Raw genomic sequence first — 20,850 nt, 5'->3', positions numbered from 1 at the left:
CTTCTGACAACAATGTCATGGTTTGATAACTGAGCCAATTATATAAATATAAAAGACTGATTAATACATTTACAAAGATTTAAACACATATCGCTAAACATGAGTTAATATATAGCAGAATAATAGATTACAAGAGCAGACAATCTCATCAGCAACAATGTCAGAATGCAGCCATGGTGTGGAGGTGTGTAGATGAGGCTCCACAAAACTGAACTGCGCAAAGTGCTCATGCAGTGACTTGACTGATCAGTGCGACGACGGGTAAACTATTCCATTCGCTTGTATATTGCACCTTAGTGGGGCTTTCTATAGTCTGTTTGTAGTCTGTAGTCTGCACATACTGGAGGTTGGATTCGCTGTGCAGTGCACGTTAAAGAAGTCATGTAGGGTAGGCGATCCCCGACTGCTGTGAGTGAGTGATGCCACATTAATGAGATTGCCTGGCAAGGCAGTCATAATCAACGTTTATGGTATGGAGTGAATGATGAATGAATGCATAAATGTATATGGATAAAGGCTGGTGTGTGTGCTGGGTGGGATCACCCATGAAAAGATTTAAACAACCGGCGCCCACCGCTGTCACGACTCCCGAAAATAACTTTTATCAGAACCAATAAAGCACTGTTTGGTTAACACGAAGCACACCGTTCACGTAGACCACGTAAATAAGCTTTAGTCTGGCCCCCACCAAAACCGTAACCTACGTTTTCTAGGTCTTTATATTATTTAATCCATGTTTTTATCCGATTGAGTCGACAGCAGAGTCCGTTGGCATCCCAGTGTAAAGTGTTGCGGCCGATCTACAAGCTCACAATGTGTCCCTACTCTCCCGAGCTTGTACATCGGCTTATTTTGCCAAAATTTGACACTACAGTTTAAGTTATTGTGGGCTTGAGTAGTGAGCCCACTGTTATCTTCACTATTTATTATTTATTATTCAGGCCCCGTGACGTCATGTGGGTCAATACATCTTCGAGTAGCGAGCTACTAAAGCCCACACTGTTTCTTCAGGAACTGTATTTTCTAGTTCTGAATTGATGTCTTTGGTCCACCAGGTGAAGAAGAGGCTGTTGGGGAGAATTGTGGCGGGCAATGAAAAGGTTTGGAATTTATTGAATCTTTGGAAAGTGATGTGCTTTGTATTGTTGGAGGCTGTTGATGTTGTTCATAAAATGTAACGTGTAAAGTAAACTGCATTGTTGAGCTGTTAGTGGGTAACTGCTTACTTAAAGACACCCTGCTGGAATATTAATCTACCACACACAAACACAATAACTAAGAACATTAATTACACAAATAGGATATCCTGTTGAAACGTGCCTGTGGAATCTGCCATCTGGAATAAATGTTGCCCAGAGTTGTTGGAAGGGGCTTTTTTATTTCTCAAAGCTGAAATATGCACTGACACACACACACACTCACTCACTCACTCACTCACTCAATAATAATGTGGTCAGTCAGAGTTCAACAGACCAAGTAGCGTTAATTCCGCTAGTTTGAGCAACTTGACCATGCCCCCAGTCACTTGTGTCACTTCCCAGACAGATATATACTGTATATGAGATGGTGTCACATTCATGTAACTCAATTGTGTGCAAGTTAATCATTAGACTCCCAATCTGTAGACATGTTATTGTAGACAATTGATTTTCCATAACCAATTGCCAATAGTTTTTGCTGACAATTTATTTTCTCAGATAAATCGCTACTTTTACTGAGGTTAAGGTTAAGAATAACGTTGGGTTTAGGCCTTATTTCACTTATTTCTTTTAATGTATATGTTTTTGGGCTTTTATTTTTCTAGGTAACACACACACACACACAGACACCCCTCATCCTATAGACATATGATCAGTGGGATGAAAACGGCTTATAAATCGGATGGATTGAATACTTCATGTCGAAAATGTAGTGCACACAGCTGTGGCTCAATTACTGTGTCAATGTGCTGATTGGGCTATGCTAGATACCTGTAATGTCTGTTCTCTCACCCAATCACTTATTTTTTGTTTTCCCTGGTCCTCTCTTCCTTTATCTATCAAGGTGGACAAGGAGAAGGACAAGGACAAGAACAAGGTCAGTTTCGATCTATAAAATCTATTATCCATTGGTTCAATAAAATGCATTAGTGTCCATATTAAGTGTACAGATGAAAAGTAGGTAATGACAATAATAAAAAGGACAAATAAATCCAACGCTATGGACCATTTGCACACGGTGGCCAATCTTGCCATTAAGTTGGAAGTTGCAAGTGATATTTTTTTTCGAAGTGTTCGAGTTTGGAAGCGAGCGCTTCCAAACTGAGATGGCCACTGTGTGCATATGGTCTATACTATAATATAGACCATATGCACACAGTGGCCACAGTGGAAAGCTCACTATATAGACTCTATATAGTGAGCTTTCCCAACAAGGCAAGGGGGCCTCACGGAGATGACCTGCAGCTAATCCCGCAAACTACTAGGCGTGTCATGCATGCTGCTGGCAGGCAAAAGACTTGACGTTTTTCAAATCGGTAAATGATAACTGTAATTTTTGTGAATGAATGAATCGCAGAGCTATGGAATACGTGTCCCACGAGGCTCTGGACAACTTGGAAGTTGGATTCAAACAGTCTGTCCCGATAATGGTAGATGTTAGACAAAGATGTTTGTAATTGCTGGCTGGCTACCATTGTTGGTTGATGGCTTTGCGTCATTTCAAACGCTGATAGGGTTGTGCAAAGACCCGGAATTGGTAACGCCCCACCTGCCTCTTATTAGCCAAAGCTAGTTGTCGATGTCAAAACTGAATCAAAGATGGCGGCGCCCTGTGACGCAGGTGCCGGCAGCGCAAGCTGCTTTCTAATGTTTCAATTACGTTGTCTTTGATAATACAGGGGACAGAGTAAGTATGCATATGACGGTAGAGGTTCATGTGATGTTAGAGGTGCAAAGCGTGACTGATGACTGTCCAAATGATGCAACCTATTAGCCTGTATTTATTTAGAACTGTGTGTTTTGTCTGCTAGCGTGTTTGCTTATGGATATACATAGTTGACTGTCATCAGTAATGCATCAGTAATACAACAAAAATACTTAAAACGCTTAACAAATAAATTACATCAAACAGTGCTTCAGGGCTGTGCAACAACATATGACATTAATTTCAAACTATACTAACATAAGAGAACAATGTAAACAAAAATGCACTTCAAAATAAATTACAAATATTTTTATTTGAATGTACACGTTAATGGAATTTCTTAAAACTGCTTAAAAGATGAAAGGTTAACATTTCCCTTTGTTTCTTCGTCTGCATCTTCAGCAGACACACAAACACAACACAGTGCAATCGCAGCTTCAGCAGCAAAGCCTTCCAGCCTGCTTCGCTGCGTTCAGAGATTTGTTTTGTCACTCGGACTCCGCTACTCTGTCTGGCCAGCAGGATGTTGACTCGTATTTCATAACGTCACCTGTTACGTAGCCACGTTGTTGCTGATACGTGATCAGCCAGCGCCACTCTTTCCATGCTTCTCACTGTGAGACTCGACTCGAGGGTAAAACCTACGATAAAAAGTAAATACTTTGTAAACACAATTTGATTCAGTAGTACAAAATAACTGACAGCTGTATGGGGTGAGTTTAGTGAATGATACGTATGTTGCAGGGCAACAGCAGTACCTGTGCAGTGATACGATGTCAAACTGGTGTTTTTTTCCCAACCCACACCACCAATCAGAAGCCCCGGGTCGATTTCACCCGTTTACATGTACCGCCTACCTTGGAGATGAGATCCTTCCCAGACTGAGTAGTGGAGTGACAAAACAAATCTCAGACTGCAGTGAAGCAGGCTGGAACCCAGGTTAAGTCTTTTGGACTATGATAACATTGTTCAGGGCTAAGCTCTGAGATAGTCGGGTTTGCTGGCAGTATAGAGACCAGGATGCAGGAGGATCCGGTACACTTATTCATGTAAAAAAAATATATATATATACCACAATGCCATATTATGAGGGAATTATTTTGGCAACCACATTTGTCGACTGAATTCATACAGCACTTATGGTGGGCAAAAAGATCATTGTTAAAGATTGGAAGTCTCTCAGCTTAGAAGTGAGGAAGCTTTAAAGAAGTTTTAGGATGAATAATCGGTTGGAAAATATGATTTGAAGTGGAATGTGTATCTTGGTCATTGTAGGCCCTTATCCATTACACAGCTATGTGTGTCCCTGTGTCTGTATGTCCAAGCACGAAAATAGCTTGGTTGGTAACTGTCATTTCTCGACCGTTTCGGACGTGGGGCGGCTCGCCGGAACCGGGCCGGCACCCTGGACGCGTTCCTGTGGGTCTGGAACTTCCGCGGACCCCCCGGGGACCCCCACACGGAGTTGCACCACTCACTTCACACGGGTGTGATTTTACATATATATATATATAGCATGGATTCCCAAACTTTTCAGCCCACAACCCCAAAATAATGCTGCCATTGACTTGCAGCCCCAACCTAACCCCGGAGGTAATTTTATGCAGTTGTATGCATAACATTACATGCAATTGTATGCCCCCGCCACGCCCCTCGTCCTACACAAACCTTAAATTCCCATTTACAATGAATGGACAATTCACGTCATAGTGTCTGATGTTACGTCATGATGATGTACGTTGATAAGCGTGACATTCACTGCACACGGGTGTGATTTTCCTATATACAGCTTTTGTCCCCACAAAATGTCTGCAACACAAACATTAAATGCCATTGACAATGAAGGGAAAATGTATGTCTCGTCTCATATTGGCCATTGACAATGAAAGGAGAAATTTTATCAAATGTCCACAACACAAACATAAAATGCCATTGACAATGAAGGGAACATTTACGTCATCTTGTCCCCACACGTCTCATATTTGCCGTCGACAATGAAAGGAGAAATTAGTTCAAATGTCTGCCAAATATGACATACATTTGTGGCAACAGGCATTCTTATAGAGGGTATGCGCATGCTTAAAGTGAATGGCACATCGAGTGGCAAATCGAGTGGCAAAGCAACAGGCAAAGTGACTTTAACATTGTTTAATGTTGTTTAATGCAATCAGATAGGACTTTTCTGTTTGGATGTAGGGGCTGTCAAGGCCAGAAAGTAGTTTTTTGCCACTCGGTAGGTATTCCTGCATAACTTCCAGGTTTGATGATGATGTCACGCGCATACTCTCTATTGGCCAGTATGAGATGATGCATGATGATGTACGATGATAAGAGCGCCCCTCACTTCACACGGGTGTGATTTTTTTTTTTTATATACATATGGTAGGGTAGACCGGTAGATGATGCATATTGGTCATGAAAACAGTTTTTTGAGGGGCACATCACATCAGGGTTACATCATCTAATCAACATGAGTTAGACTTTAATATATTTGCGCCCCTCACTTCACACATCTTTATTACAAAATATTTAGAAAAAAAGAAGATGAAGGTTAATCTTTTTTTTTTTCAATAGAATTTTGAAATGTTTTAATATTTTCACTATTAAAAAAAAGTGCTTGAAAAAAGTGGTTGATTCCCAGGGAGACGAAAAGGCCTGTGATCCAATGGATCCAGTGGTGTATGCACTATACACTGTATAGCACATTTTAACTGAGTGATATATCTTCCTGGTATCCACGACGTGTGGTCACGCAAGGTTCTTTCTAACCCTAACCCAATACCTCTGGCCATCACCGCTCAGGGCTCGAAATTGCGACCATTTTGGCAAATGCGCCTGAATTATCCCAATTATATTTTAAAAATATAATTGGGAGTGCCACTGCAAATAATTGCTGTAGTGCGACCAAAACGATCGCGACAAAAACTATCGCGTGCCGGTTCCTTCCCGCAAGATGATGGCATCACACACACACACACACACACACATGTATATTAGGGCTGTCACGATTCGCCAACACTTGTTTCTCTGCAATAAGTCATTTTTAGCAATAGCATCAACAATATTTAACTTTGGGTCATTTTGAGATGTTGACATTTTGAGATGTTTCTTTAAGATGAGACGCCAGAAGAAGGCCAGTGATGATGATCGTGCCAGTGTTGTGGCACAGATCACTGGCTTTACTAAGAAGAAGACGACCTTGTAAGTTATTCATTCATTATCAGTATGATATATTTTAATTGGGATGTCCTTGATCTGTATGCTCTTTATTTTGTCCCGCAGGCTAGTGACACTGACGTCAATGAAGCGGTTCCTAGGGGAAGATACAAATGTAATCCATATGTCCGTAAAAAAAACTAAACACAAAACCAATATTTTGTATTGTACTTTCAAAAGCATCATGAAGACCCTTCAAGGTAGCTTTTTTTCTGTTGCAGAATCAGCAGGCCATGAGTGATCTTCGCAGCTACTTCTAAGAGAGATTAGGTACGTATATTTTTTTGCCTTATTATTTTTTTGTTAGAATTTTACAACTTCATTGTGTGAACCCTTGAAGAGCTCTAATCTCTACCATACAGCTACAACCAGTATGGATGTAACAGTATTTTAAAATGCAAATGCCGATATAAAAATATATTTAATTTTAGCTGTGGTGGTCAAAAACAAGGCGTGGTGTGCCGCCACTGTTAAATACATACTAGAAAAAAGGGCCCTACGGGTACGTGAACGTTGTAGCAATGACTAATGTATAACTGCACAAGGGTAGGTGACGAGGGTATAGAAATGAGGTAGCATTGGTGTTAGAATTATAGAGGGTTTATTCTATCATATGTAAGGTAAGCAACGTAAAAAAGATCACACCTGTGTGAACTGGGTGGTGCAACTCCCCTCTCTCTGTTTCTCATATGAGGGCTGTGGGCAGTTTTATCGTGAGAACGATGAACAAACTTTTCAGGAATAGAAAGCCTGCAGTTGGGGGCACGGTGGCACAGTTGGTAGTCCTGTCGCCTCACAGCTAGAAGGTCCTGGGTTCGATTCCCGCTCGGGACGCTGTGGGTGCTGGCGGTGTGTTTCCTCCTCCGCGTCATCAATGCCCATACCCGAGGCGGTGTTGGTTAAAGGGCCTTTCTGTGTGGAGTTTCCATGTTCTCCCCGTGTCCCCTAGGGTAGGTACCCTCACAAAAAACATGCAGTAATCTTGGTCTCTAAACTGCCTCCCCTGGCCAGCCGGGGCGCCTGATGGAGGAGAAAGGAACTGGTTGGAATAACGTGTTCCTTTACACCCCTGTCAGGTGTAAAGGAGCAACTTGGACACTCAGGCATGAAGGAAGCATAAGTTCAAGTCCGTTGCTCTCCCCATGTCCCCCATATATGTGGACAAGGTTGGCGGAGGGTGTGTAGAGCCCAGGATCACATTAGATAATTGACACGGGTGAAAAATGGGTTACAAAAATCGTGGGATAAAAATTAAGAAAAAAAAAAAGAAAGCCTGCAGTTGCTATTCGCTTGGATTCCCCATTGATGGTGTCACTGGATGGGTTTCTGAACTGCCCACAGCCCTCCTATGAGACACAGAGTAGAAAAAAATGGTGGTATTTCATCATGAACATTAGTGTGGACCAATTATACAAAGGTAGTTTGAAAAGTGGTGAAGTGGTCCTTTAAGCTACTAATTTAGACTGAAGTAATTAAAGCGGGTCATGTGTGTTTGGAATTGTAACAGCTGAAATCAATTATATATCAGTATTCCGATATTAACCTGAGGGCCACATTAAGTGCTGCCGCATGTGGCTGCCAGTTGCCCATGTATGACATACTGTATATGATATTTTCGTTTTCTTCAGTACATGACAAGTTTGGTTGTTTATTTTGGTCTCAACTTTTGTTACAGCAATAAGGTTTGCATAGTGGACTAACGCGGTAACGCGTTTCTACAATTTATTTACCTTGCATTTATTTTTGTTTTCTTCAGTACATGACAAGTTTGGTTGTTTATTTTGGTCTCAACTTTTGTTACAGCAATAAAGTTTGCATAGTGGACTAGACTGTGTAACCCATTGTAGGGAAACACTGGTAGAAAAATATGTTTCCACCCTGACGGGAAGTCTTTCCGGAATGCATGTTTTTGTGCTATATAGAATGTCTAAAGGTTTTGTTTAAAATGTCACTGAACTGACATAATTTCAGCGCTTGCCCTTTCCCTTTTGCCCCATATTCGACAAAGCCGTGATATAAATCCACGATGAGCTGGTATCCGATGAGGGCTTCAGTCTTCTTCCAGTAGGAAGTCTATATCATCGGGTACCAGGTCTTCGTCTAACTCTGTAAGCTTGGAGTATAAGTAGGCAGCTGTCGCGTTTTTCTTCTGCTTTTTTCTCAAAGTACAGCATTTGATAAACTTTGTCCACGAGGTCCAGTGGATTGTTTCCCTCAATCTGCTGCAGTTTAACCTCAGTGATATCCAGTGATATGCCAATCTTCCTCCACTCTGTTCCAATTCTTTTAGCCACCTCCATCAGCTGCTTCTCAGTGACTATCACAGTTTGCAAGATTGCCCCGTTTTGAACAAAAGCCTCAAATCATGAACGCAGCATGCAATTTACGTGAAATCTTTCACACATTTTCTTACTAGGCTGAGGAACCCTTTTCACATTGGCCTGTTATAGCGCCACCAACAGGTAGATTTTTGCAAAACAAATTTTTGGAACAAAATGCCTCAAATCATCCAATTGCCATTAAAGGCGTATGAAGAAATACGCCTTTAATGGCACCCTTTTCACATTGGCCTATTATAGTTATTTCTTGTTTTTTGAGTGATGAATAAAATAGTTACTTATAGGAGGAGGAGGAATGTAACTTGAATATAGTTTGTAAACACGCAGTTTATTGCTTAATTTATACACTTAACTGTTGTGTCACTCACAGCAAAATAGCAGATCTACAAGCTCAGTGTTTTCAGCATCTGTTAATTATCCAACTGTTTCTTTCAGAGTTGAGGCGACCCAGTCAGTCCCAGCCTGAAAGATGAAGAAGGATCTCTACTGTTTTCAACAGACAAATGCGTTTCTGTTGACTTGTTTTTCTTGTTTTAAAATATTGTGTTTTTGTTGTTGTTGTTGCATTGAAAGGACCCCCTCTCCCATGTGAATTCTTTGGTGATACGTTTTTGTTTTAAAAAGGAAGAGGAGATCCGAGTACTCAAATTAAAGTTCTCACCCTGATGTTTTAACTTTACTTCCTCTCGCTACATTTTGTGAGTGCTCAGACCTGATCTTCTGTGAGCACCCGGTTGGCCTCTGTTTTTTTCCCCATTTTTATATATATGTTTTTGTTGTTGAAAAGACATTTGTATTTACAAAATAAAAGAATATGAAAAGATGTTACAATGTTCTAATTTCAACGACCCACGGATGTTTAAATATGCATGGTTGTCAGTGAGCGTATCACTACATGGTCCAAGGTATCTTTCAGAGAGCAGCCTTTTCCAACTTTAGTTTTCACCGATAACCTTTCACCGCTTTGCTCAAAAACTCTTCCCATGTTGTTTGCAGTTGTAGGTTTTCCTCTCTGTGATTTTATCACACGTTATGTTTATTCACATCAAGTAGCAAAGCCTTTTCCACTGCCAGTGTGCCAGTGATGGCACATACAGGTCCATTTTTGTAAAACGTTTTGGAAGGGTCTGGTCAAATAGTAATGCGCAGGTTGACCTGTAACCTGCGGGTTGTGTCAAGAAATGTCGACTTGTTTTGGCAGGGCGGGGCAAATTATTCATGATCACTAGTATTTTCATTCAATTCAATCAGGTTTCTCTGCTGAATGCTCTGGTGATCTTTTAGATGACCGCCCCCGGCTGAACCGTTTCCCACACTGGTGACAGTGAGTCTTTAGTGTTACACTTGGAAATGGATCATGGGGCCGCAGAGAAGGAAGGAATTTTATTTCCCCATCTTGAAATCATTGACCAAGCAGCAAAATAGGGGTTAGGGTTACTTTATTGTTGGTTTAATTGCATTGCCTGAAGAGCAGTAAAACATTATTTTAACTTTAATGTAGATCATACATCATCGCCATGCTATACCCCTATATAAATGTATTTCTTTTCTTTTTTTTCTTTTACTATTTTGAAAACATTTTAACTATTCAAAAAGGTTTTTCAAAATAGTTTAGGGATAAGGGGTATAGCACTGGCAAAAAGGGCCCTTTGGGCTCCATTTCCGTCACCGCTAAACCCCTTATCCCTAAACTTTGCCCTTTTTTAGTATTTTGCTAAACATTTTTGAATAGTTAAAATGGCCAGTCTACAAGCTCACAATGTGGCAGTGTAGATTGGCTAGTTTGAACTATTCAAAAATGTTTAGCAAAATAGTATAAAAAAGGCAAAGAAGTTTAGGGATAAGGGGTTTAGCGGTGACGGAAATGGAGCCCTTTGTCTCTTACTTTGTTGTAGCCTACTATAATAGTGAAAACAGCACATCTCACAGGATTGTGACACGTTGCAAGCTTGTAGATTGTCACAAGGTGGTGAACGGTGTGGACATGTAACTCTAATTTGAATTTGAGAGATCATACAGCATTTTAGAATGCTTTCATTTTCAAATTCCACTCCAGAATGTCATTACTATCTGTTTAGAGAAGATTCTAGTAAATTAATAACATCTTGTTTTAAGCCATTACAACCGGGAAAAGTACCTTTAGTATCATTGTCTCCACCAGGCCGAAGGCATGGGGAGAGAGTATGTTTTGCACTCCGTCCGTCCGTCTGTGTGTGTGTGTGTGTGTGTGTGTCCGTCCTTCCGTCTGTGAACAGCTAATCTCCGGCACCGTTAACCTGGTCGATGCCAAGTTTTGCACACACTCCCTGGATGCCAACGATGAACCTCTGCCCCAAATTTTCCAGAACGGCCTGTTATAGCGCCACCAGGAGGCCGCTTTGTGCAAAACAAGTTTTTGGACAGTACACCTACAGATTTTGTCCAAACATCACGCAAATTGGTATCTAGAGCCATTCAACGAAACGGGTCTTTCAGATTTCTCAGACTCCATCCTGATTGGCTAAGATTGGCTTCCAAAGTTCGCAGGAGTGCTCAGTTTCAAACAAAATGCTGCAAATCATGAACACATCGTGTGATTTCCCTGAAATTGTGCACGCACATTCCCACTAGGCTGTGGAAGAAATGCCACATGAACATTTTCAACTGCACGGATCTGTGGATAACTTTGTATGCCAACTCGCTAGAGGCCAAGGAAAAACCAAGGTAAAACCCATTTTCTAATATTACTCCAAATTTCACGCAAATCGGTACACATGCTCTCCAGTCATGTGATCAAGACGGGTTTGTTTGGCGCTACAACAGGCCAAGCCGCGTCACACACACGTTTATATTGCTCCTAAACATTTTGCCAAACATCACACACACTCCTATCCTCCTGGTGGAGACCTGTGCCCAGAAGGGCACTTTTTCTAGTTTCCCTATGTATTGATACAACAGAATTCCTATGAAAAACCTAATACACAAAAGGTTCAATTTTGTGAGGTGAAAAAAAACAACATACGAATTTCTGGTTATTTATTTTGTTATTTTAGTGTCAGCATGTTGGCACTGGAACTACTGTGTTGTTGTTCTTATTATTATAGGCTGACGTTCATAGCATACCTGTAGATGTCTGTGGCAGTTCTTTGAGAAAAGCCAGCCGGGGGTAGGTAGTCTGCATGACATCTTTCTTCAGCAGTTCCAGTAGACCCTTTGCTTTTTCATCTCCCGCTTCCATGACATTGTCCAGGAGATGTGTCACCTGTTCTCTGCGTGTTTTGGACTTTTTGTTCTCTGCGTGTCCTGGACTTTTGCCTTGCATTTATTTTCGTTTTCTTCAGTACATGACAAGTTTGGTTGTTTATTTTGGTCTCAACTTTTGTTACAGCAATAAAGTTTGCATAGTGGACTAGACTGTAACTAGAATGCTTTTTTCCCTATGTATTGATACAACAGAATTCCTATGAAAAACCTAATACACAAAAGGTTCAATTTTGTGAGGTGAAAAAAACAACATACGAATTTCTGGTTAAAGACTGTTCCCCCTCATAAGTAGGACAGTTGGATGATCATCCTGTCCTTGAAAATGATGCCTTGACGCATCGAGAGCTTGTAGATCGTCTATTTTGGCTGCATAACATGCTTCCGTAGAAGAATCCAAGTGACTGAAATCAGTCGTAGTGACAGAGAACTTTAATCCATGTGAGTTTGTAGATGGGATTATCATTTTTGGGACATTTAAAAAAGAAAAGTAAAACACTAACATCAACAGTAAAACATCAAATAAAATTGAAAACTGGATATTTACTTGCAACCTAAAATGGTCCGTGATCTAAAATGGGTCACCCATTGTAGGGAAACACTGGTAGAGGGCTTCAGTCTTCTTCCAGTAGGAAGTCTATATCATCGGGTACCAGGTCTTCGTCTAACTCTGTAAGCTTGGAGTATAAGTAGGCAGCTGTCGCGTTTTTCTTCTGCTTTTTTCTCCAAAAGTACAGCATTTGATAAACTTTGTCCACGAGGTCCAGTGGATTGTTTCCCTCAATCTGCTGCAGTTTAACCTCAGTGATATCCAGTGATATGCCAATCTTCCTCCACTCTGTTCCAATTCTTTTAGCCACCTCCATCAGCTGCTTCTCAGTGACTATATTGGAGTCTGTGGAAGTGTGAGGGAAAGTTAGGGAATTATGGTAACGTGTTTCTACAATGGACCTTGCATTTCCAAGTTTACACTGACTAAAGTTTTAGTTCAGATTTTTGACTTAAAGCTGTAGGAATTTGGCATTAATATAGTGGTTGCAAAGGTATTAATTGATTGCCTCAGTCCCGTGGTGGGAGTTCTGGTCTGACTTTGGTGAATATTAAGTAGTTTCGGTCATTTGGTGGGGGGCACTGCCACTGGGGGCCACGCACTAAAAGAAAATGAAGCCACAAAACTAGCGTCATTTGTATTAACCTATTTTTACCATTATAGCACTACTTTCGTTCAACTTCAACCCCTGTCACACGGAACAATGGTTTGTGCTGCTGCTGGCATAGTGATACTGGACACAAAAAATAGTTTCATGTGACAGAGGGGTCAAAGTTGAACGAAAGTTGCGCTATATAGAAATGGGTCAACAATTCAAATGACGCTAGTTTTGTGGATTTATTTATTTGTAATGCCCCAGACCCCAGACCCAGACCCATCAACTGACCGGAACTATAATTTTCACTAAAACAAGACCAGAACTCCTGCCACAGGACTCAGGCAATCAACCACTATATTATGGCACGCATTTCCTACAGCTTTAAGACCGAAAAACGGAACTAACCCTTTAACACTGAGGATTTTACTTGTGATCGGAAATTAGGAATCATTCATAGTGTAAGAACTCACCAGCCTTCCTTTTACGTGGGACAATCTCTTTTGCCCTGGGAGCTTCTTCATTGTTTCTTGATGATGCTTTTCCCGGTGTAAAGAAAAACAAACATTTCTATTCAATATACATGTTATAGACAGATGTGAGAAGAGTGGATGAGAAACAACATATATAGTCATGTATACAGTATGTGGTATTGGGATTTATTTATTTTGTTATTTTAGTGTCAGCATGTTGGCACTGGAACTACTGTGTTGTTGTTCTTATTATTATAGGCTGACGTTCATAGCATACCTGTAGATGTCTGTGGCAGTTCTTTGAGAAAAGCCAGCCGGGGGTAGGTAGTCTGCATGACATCTTTCTTCAGCAGTTCCAGTAGACCCTTTGCTTTTTCATCTCCCGCTTCCATGACATTGTCCAGGAGATGTGTCACCTGTTCTCTGCGTGTTTTCTGATCTCCCACAGCATTGTAGGCAATATCAGACAGCAGTAAGAGAGAGTGTGCATGTTGCCGTACATGGTCGGGTTCGAAAGAAAGGATGTCAATCAGTGTGGCCTTGTGCTGCTTCAGTAGCTGCGTATCTTCACCTGGTTGCTGGGCCATGGCTAAATGTCAATCACACCAGAATCTGAAATAATAATATATATATTATGCAGTGATTTGTTTGGGGGACACTATGAATTTGTGTGAAGATCCTCTTTAAACAATATTTACAAAACGATGTCTACAGTGTGGCATCTTTGAGGGCCCCTGAATACACATTAATTACATCAATGCAAACAATTTACTGATGCAAAGAGTATCTACAGAATTAATGCTGAAATATAAATTAAATGCTACTCTAGAACCATTTAAAACGTTCTAAACTTAAAGGACCACTTCACCACTTTTCAACATCTCTTCATATAATTGGTTCTCACTAATGTTCATGATAAAACACCACCATTTTTTCCTACTCAGTCTGTGTCTCATAGGAGGGCTTTGGGCAGTTCGGACACCCGTCCACCAGTGACATCATCGTTAGGCAGATCTTTTTTTAAACAAGATTTGTTTTAAAATATATTTCGATTTTTATTACCGTGAGAACGATGGCTTCAACTTTTGCATTGCAACTTTTCAGGAAAAGAAAGCCTGCTTGGATTCACCATTGATGATGTCACTGGTGGATCCAATTACTGATATAATACTGGAGATAGGACTAAGTATTATACATTTTCAAGTGTACATCATGTTCAACTTCACTAAAGCGCCTGTGTGTAAAAATGTTTACCGAAGACAGCATCCCCTCGACGCGTTCAACTTTAATAGGTGCCATAAAGGTTTCAATGTGCGCTTGCTTCACATTATGAGCCTCTTTTTAGCCGCTAATGTGTGATGCTCTCTCAATAAAACTGTCACTGCTTCTTGCTATTACACTTGCTTTTTTGCTGTTCAAAACACCTTCAAGGCTTCGAGGCAACACAAGCACTTTGATGAGCTCTTGTGTTCCTTGGAAGAACGGAACGGTGATAAGATCAAATAAACCTTTATTGATCCCCTGAGGGAAATTCAGGTGTCATAGATGGCAGCGACATCAGCAATAGGCCATATATTCATAGCTTGTGGGTTCTTTCTGCAAGCACCCAGTGGTGGAAAAAGTACTTGCATGTCTTACTTAAATAAAAGTATCACTACTGCAATGTAGAACTACTCTGTTTCTGTTACAAAAAAAAAATAAAGTCTGGTATTACAAATGTAGGCTACTTGAATAAAAGTAAAAAGTATTGGTATCAAAATGCACTTATTAAAGTACCAAAAGTATAAAGTAGTGCAGAATATCCAATTTCAAGTTTTCAAAAGTTTAAACCTAAACAACTTTTGAAAATGGCAGATCTACAAGCTCACAATGTGTTGCAATACAATGCATTGTGAGCTTGTAGATCAGCTATTTTCAAATGGAAGAAATGTATATTGGGTCGAAGTGTGTAGTGTAGTGTATTTTCTTTTAAATAATAATAATAAATTACAAAGTAACTAAGCACACAATTATGCATGTAATACATTATGCATTACCATCTCACCCCTGAGACTAATTTGTTTTCTGATAACTCTTACAAATTAATATGTATAAAGGAGTATGCATAGATCTCCAGGGTTTATCCATATTATTTAATTTAATATAGGTATCGTATCTACGGTATCTATAAGGCTATAATTTGTATTCACCCTACCAATTCCAATAAAGGCTGTTTATTATGTTTTGTTTTACACGATAAACACAACATTACACTTGGTCGTAGTAGGATTATTATTATTCTCGTTAAATAGTCATTTAAACTCTTGTTTAAATTACTAGACATTATTTGCCAATGTGCTGTGTAGTAAAGGCATGTTTGTGCAGTGCACTTATAACATGCCTTTACTACACGGTAATTAGGCTACATTACACTATTCAGCAAGTATGTCCCCACCCACCCCTTTTCCTCCTCACTAGATGTTTCAAACCCTTTTTACCTCCTTTATGATGAATTCCTGTCCTGTTCTTTGGCTATATAGAAGTGTCTATTTGTACGTCTCTAAATGTTTTGATGAATGGAACAAGGTGGACCCTCTTGTAAACAAGTGTAATGCTTTATTGGCTCGTCCACTCACAGTTAACAGTCTTTGTATTGAGTTGTGCTTGAAATGTACTGTAATTCTGCAAACTGTTAATACATATTTCAATCAATCAATCAAACTCGTCAACTTGCATTCACTATGGGAGCAGACGTATGGATAACGATAATCACTCTTGCTTTTTGTTTTCTAATTTCTAGCGCATTTCAACATAATAGCCTACTGCTGCTCTGCTGCTGACTGTATATATTGTTGTATCCTGGCGTCTTCAGTTTAACCCCCAGATCTCGGAAGAAAACTGTTCATTTATTTAGCCCCATATGTTTAAAGAAGGACATGCTAGCACTCAATGAATGTCCCTTTCACATGTGTCCTGCTCTGAGTCTGACGAGTGTTGGGCATTTCCTTCTTTCAATTGACTGAATTGAGTATCTTCTACAAGAATCTACCCTGCTAATTTGGAATGTTACCGGTTGTTGTCCCAACGTGTCTGCTTCGGCAGTCTTTGTTTCTCTCTCTCAGCCCCTTATGTTGCCAATCTGTGATTATTGCCCTATTTATGCAGAGACATTCGCTTGTAAGTGAACGCAAGTCACTCATGTAATATAAATTATGGCTCATCACGACACAAGTATAGCAATATATTATTTTGGAATGTCTCTCTTACAAACCTTGCTGTCAGCGGCGCCTTTTTTCCCCTTGAAAGTTACTTTCTCTTTCGCTTTTCAACGACGCTGTTGTTTAGGTCTCTTGTTGTTTTCCAACGTATACTGACATCCATCGGGGGGCGGATTCAATTGCACCGACTCAGACTCTTAACTTCAGCTTCTAAAACATGGCATTATAGTGACATCTATTGGAATTCTCTGTGAATTGCGACTCATTTTCCATGATTTACAGGGTGAAATGATAATTTAACCACCAGACTATTCTGTGCACAAGAAACGTTGAAAGTAGGACAGTCATTGGGTCTACGCTATTTCATTTATAAAAGTATGGAAATGTATTAACTATTTCTGCTTTAAGTCATTGGGTGAAAAAGGCCCTGCCTTTACCACAACGATTGAAATTGTGAATAGGCTACATATATTCCTAAGAAAGCAAAAGTTTTGAATGTACATTTTAAATCGTCCATCTTCAACCGCTCTAGTCTGTAGCCTACTTTATAAATGGGAATCTTTACTTCCCACTGCTCCTTGTGATGCAAATCTGAAAATGTGTTGACTGCACAGCTATTTGAAAAAAAATGTTGGGAAAAAGGTTAAACAGTGGGCTGGGAAACAAGATCTGGGAGAGCTTGCATCTGACAGCTGCTTAAAATAAATGCATACATAATGCCTTTATTATCATTATGATTGTAGCCATTGCAGTGCTGCCCCAATTTCAGGACACGTTGCTAAATCACATGAATGGTAGACAAATCTATGGCCTAATAGGAGCTCAGTTTATAAGTTAAGTGTTTTAAAGATTAAAGTGAATGTTGGATCATATAGACGGCAGCCAGGGGTATTTGCATGGTAGACTATAGTACACAACTTTGACATTAAAATCCGTTTAATCCCAATTTTGTCCTGGCAATTTCAGAAGAATCCTTACATCGCCCTACACAATGTAGAGTTTGTTGAGCAATCATCATTAGGTATAAAAGCATTTGAAAATACAAATTACAGATCAAGTTGAGTACTTTGACAGCCCAATCCAATATAAAACAATCTTTACTGCGGCCCTATTGACTGGCTGGAAATTAAACAGTTCAGTGACTGTACCGAATTCTAAGATGTGTACTGTATGTGTTTTGTTTTGTTTTTTTGCCAAATAAGTTTGATTTAGAACAGGTTATAAATTGTTATAGCTACAATTGGTACAGTATACATTATTTATTTTCTTTTATGATAAACAAAAGGGGGACAAAGAACAAATAAGACAGACAAAAAGAAAACTCTCAATCCATCCCACCCATACGCTCAGTGATCACTGTATGAAATAAAGTAGCAAGATGAAATACTGTCATGGAAAACAACAACACTTGAGAGGATGATGATGATGATGATGATAGACAGTCAACCACATCAATGGTATCCTGTCCATTAGGTGCTTCTATTCAGGTAACGGACGAGGGGCAGCCAAACCTTATCAAATTGTCTCTTTATTTTTTTAAGAAGTACCTTATTCTCTCAAGGTGAAGTGTGTACACTGTGTGTACATGTTTTGACAGGATACAGTATCTGCCAGATGTATGGACGATGGAGATGACTGGAGATGCCGCTGGAGGGCTCGTCCGTGGATGAACCAGAGAGAGGGGGGCTCTCTCTTTATCCATGGGTTCCAACGTTTGACCCAGCTGGCCATCACTTGATGACATGAAGTAGAACACGGCTCAAAGTAGGAACCTTGATTTATATAATTATTTTCTTTCTTTGCGGCTGCTGCTTGTTGTAAGCTGTGTGTATACTGATGTGATTCAAGGTGTTGTACTATTGCTGTTATTTTGGGACCCAGTGAACGTCTGGGTGGCTGATGTTCAGTAACTGTTTCTGGCTTGAAGGCTGCAAGTGAATCTATTGTGTGCATGTTGAGTTGTATCTGCCATTGAAGGTAGTGAATTGTAACACGTTCACATGGAATTGAAGATGATGATGATGTGGATCTACATCTACAGTGCGTCTGTTGTGGCTGTTCTTGAAGGTTATGAGTGATGGCTGTATTGGTATTCATGACTAGCTTGGTGGCAAAACCTATTGCATACATTTTATTACATGTAAAGTCATGGACTTTATTGTGTCTCATCCTCTAGTCTAGATGGCTCTGTGTTATTACTTTTGAATTGAACTAAACCAAAGAATTGGTCACAAATGTGACAGGTGGGATTACACAGAGAGCATTATGATTGCAATAAAAACACAAAATAAGTAAAATAAAATTACAGTGCAGAAGACATTATAAAAATATATGTGGTGCATAGAAACTCAATGCTGTGTCTCCACATGTAGTTCTGATTCTGGGTTTAGAAAGCAGACCTGCCCCAGACGAACTGAGAGGTCTGGATGGTTCATGATGTAGTATAAGATGAGAAATGCATTTTGGCCCTGAACCATTCAATGCTTTATAAACCAACTGTAGTATTTTGAAATCAATTCTTTAACTGACAGGGAGCCAGTTTAAAACTTTGAGAACTGAAAATAACGAAATAAAACAAAAGTATCAAGGTCACGCCGTGTTTCTTTGAGTTCTTTTCAAACATCACGATGGACTGTTTCACTGTGAGAGCCAGCAGGGAGGCAAACACAGGGTTAAGCAGTGATGTAAATAGGGTGCGTTTTGCGTCCCAAAACGCACTTTATAGTTATGGGACGCAATAAACCAACAGCCTCTGCATCCTGTGGACGCAACTTTATCCTGGCTTTATCTCGGTCACACACTGTTCTACGTGGAAGTCTAGCACTCTTTCGGTCACACACTGTTCTACGTGGAAGTCTAGAACTCTTTCGGTCACACACAGGCTGCAACATCGGGTCTCATCACAACCCAATGCGCGACCCGTGAAGTCGGGGGGGAAAATAATAAAAGAGAGAAAAGAAAAAGACGGAGTGACAAATCGTTAGCAACAAGCTATGCTAACAGACTGGTGGTGGTGGTGTTGGCTATTAGCTTGTTGCTGCTGCTGATTCAACGCACTGATTGAACTTCACTTCATGTCCGCCTGTAACGTGAAAGAATCCTGACACCAGCGCTGCAAAAACAGACAGATCTACAAGCTCTCAACGCGCTGCAAACGGCGCTGCAGAGATGGGCGCATCTGCGGGTTCTCAACGCGTTTGTTTTTGCAGCGCTGGTGTCAGGGTTCGTTCACGTTGATCTACAAGCTCTCAACACGTTGTAAACGGCGCTACAGAGACAGGCGCATCTGCAGGTTCTCAACGCGTCGCGTCAGCGGCGCGTTGAGAGCTTGTGAATCTGTCTTTTTTGCAGCTGCCATTCTTCCCTGTAGACAGGGACTCAAGTGACTTCTAAGTTCCACTTCTCCAAATAAATTATTTTACATCCACAATGGCAAACCTATTTGCATTTTGGCTAAGTACAATAATTGCAACTGCAACTTTTGGTTGGTAATAATGGTATATTAAGCTATGTTAAATCCACTGTTGCCCACTATTAGTATTTCTTACTGAGTTGTGCTTGCTAATACTACTAGCCTACATAAAAAGATATACTGTATAGGCCTATTTGATATTTTTATATATATATTTTTTTATAAAAAATGTTTTATTATTATTTTTGAGTGGTGCAACCACTCCCTTACGGAGCTATGTGTGTCTGGGTATGAGCACAAAAATAGCATGGTTGTTTTTCACCATCTGTGCGCAACCTAACGCACACACAAACACACACGCACGTATTAACTGTATATATGATGCTTTCGGGGGTGCCAATACATTACAGTACAGTACAGTAGAGGGTACAGTAGAGGGACCGCCACACGGTAACTGTCATTTCTCAACCGTTTCGGACGTGGCACGGCATGCCGGAACCGGCCCGGCCCCCTGGGCGCATTCCTGGGGGTCTGGAACTCCCCCCCCCCCGCCGCGAACCCCCTCACGGAGTTGCACCACTCACTTCACACAGGTGTGATTTTTTTTGGGACTCATACGAATTTTTTGGGACTCATTTGAATGACCACCTGTGCATCCCGGGACCCATTACATTGAAAACCTATTTACATCACTGGTTAAGTTCTATCTAACTGTCACTACTAGAGGGCTCTTTAACCTCAAAGTTCAAACATAAATGCAGACTCTCTGCGATGGGCTGTGGTTTATGGTGGAGGAATTAAGGCTTCAGGAAGCAGAGGACTGTACACACAGGAGTGAATAATTGATCGTTTAGTTTGAGCACATAAACAAACCGCTGTATGAATATCAAATGGCATTTGTGTGAATAATCTGAATATCCATAT

At 40.4% G+C, this 20,850-nt stretch overlaps 2 protein-coding genes across 3 annotated transcripts in view; one reads left to right on the top strand and one right to left on the bottom strand.

The window, feature by feature from the left end:
• Positions 1 to 9,240, top strand: part of LOC306938192 (uncharacterized protein) — a 54,491-nt gene extending 45,251 nt beyond the window's left edge. Inside the window, exons 10-15 of the mRNA XM_079522253.1 lie at positions 1,056 to 1,100; positions 2,044 to 2,076; positions 6,020 to 6,105; positions 6,187 to 6,235; positions 6,342 to 6,390; positions 8,895 to 9,240. Coding sequence (XP_079378379.1) covers positions 1,056 to 1,100; positions 2,044 to 2,076; positions 6,020 to 6,105; positions 6,187 to 6,235; positions 6,342 to 6,380 — 252 coding nt within the window. The 3' untranslated portion in view covers positions 6,381 to 6,390; positions 8,895 to 9,240. The remainder of the gene's footprint in view (positions 1 to 1,055; positions 1,101 to 2,043; positions 2,077 to 6,019; positions 6,106 to 6,186; positions 6,236 to 6,341; positions 6,391 to 8,894) is intronic.
• A 2,575-nt stretch (positions 9,241 to 11,815) lies between these two features.
• Positions 11,816 to 16,588, bottom strand: LOC306937042 (uncharacterized protein). Of its 2 annotated transcripts, none has more exons than XM_079520717.1 (4): positions 16,568 to 16,588; positions 13,595 to 13,929; positions 13,318 to 13,383; positions 11,816 to 12,594 (listed from the first exon to the last, which is right to left on the bottom strand). In XM_079520717.1, exons 2-4 carry the CDS (start codon positions 13,902 to 13,904, stop codon positions 12,314 to 12,316), a joined length of 657 nt encoding a protein of 218 aa, XP_079376843.1. In that variant the 5' UTR covers positions 13,905 to 13,929; positions 16,568 to 16,588; the 3' UTR covers positions 11,816 to 12,313. The 2 variants fall into 2 exon arrangements, with proteins under 2 accessions (XP_079376843.1, XP_079376842.1); XM_079520716.1 differs by lacking the exon at positions 16,568 to 16,588 and adding an exon at positions 16,070 to 16,191.
• Positions 16,589 to 20,850: the final 4,262 nt, after the last annotated feature.

The sequence above is a fragment of the Electrona antarctica genome (genome assembly GCF_951216825.1).
Source record: "Electrona antarctica genome assembly, chromosome: 2".
Taxonomy (NCBI): domain Eukaryota; kingdom Metazoa; phylum Chordata; class Actinopteri; order Myctophiformes; family Myctophidae; genus Electrona; species Electrona antarctica.
Note: the sequence above shows the minus strand (reverse complement) of the source record. Positions and strands in the feature narration are given on the sequence as shown.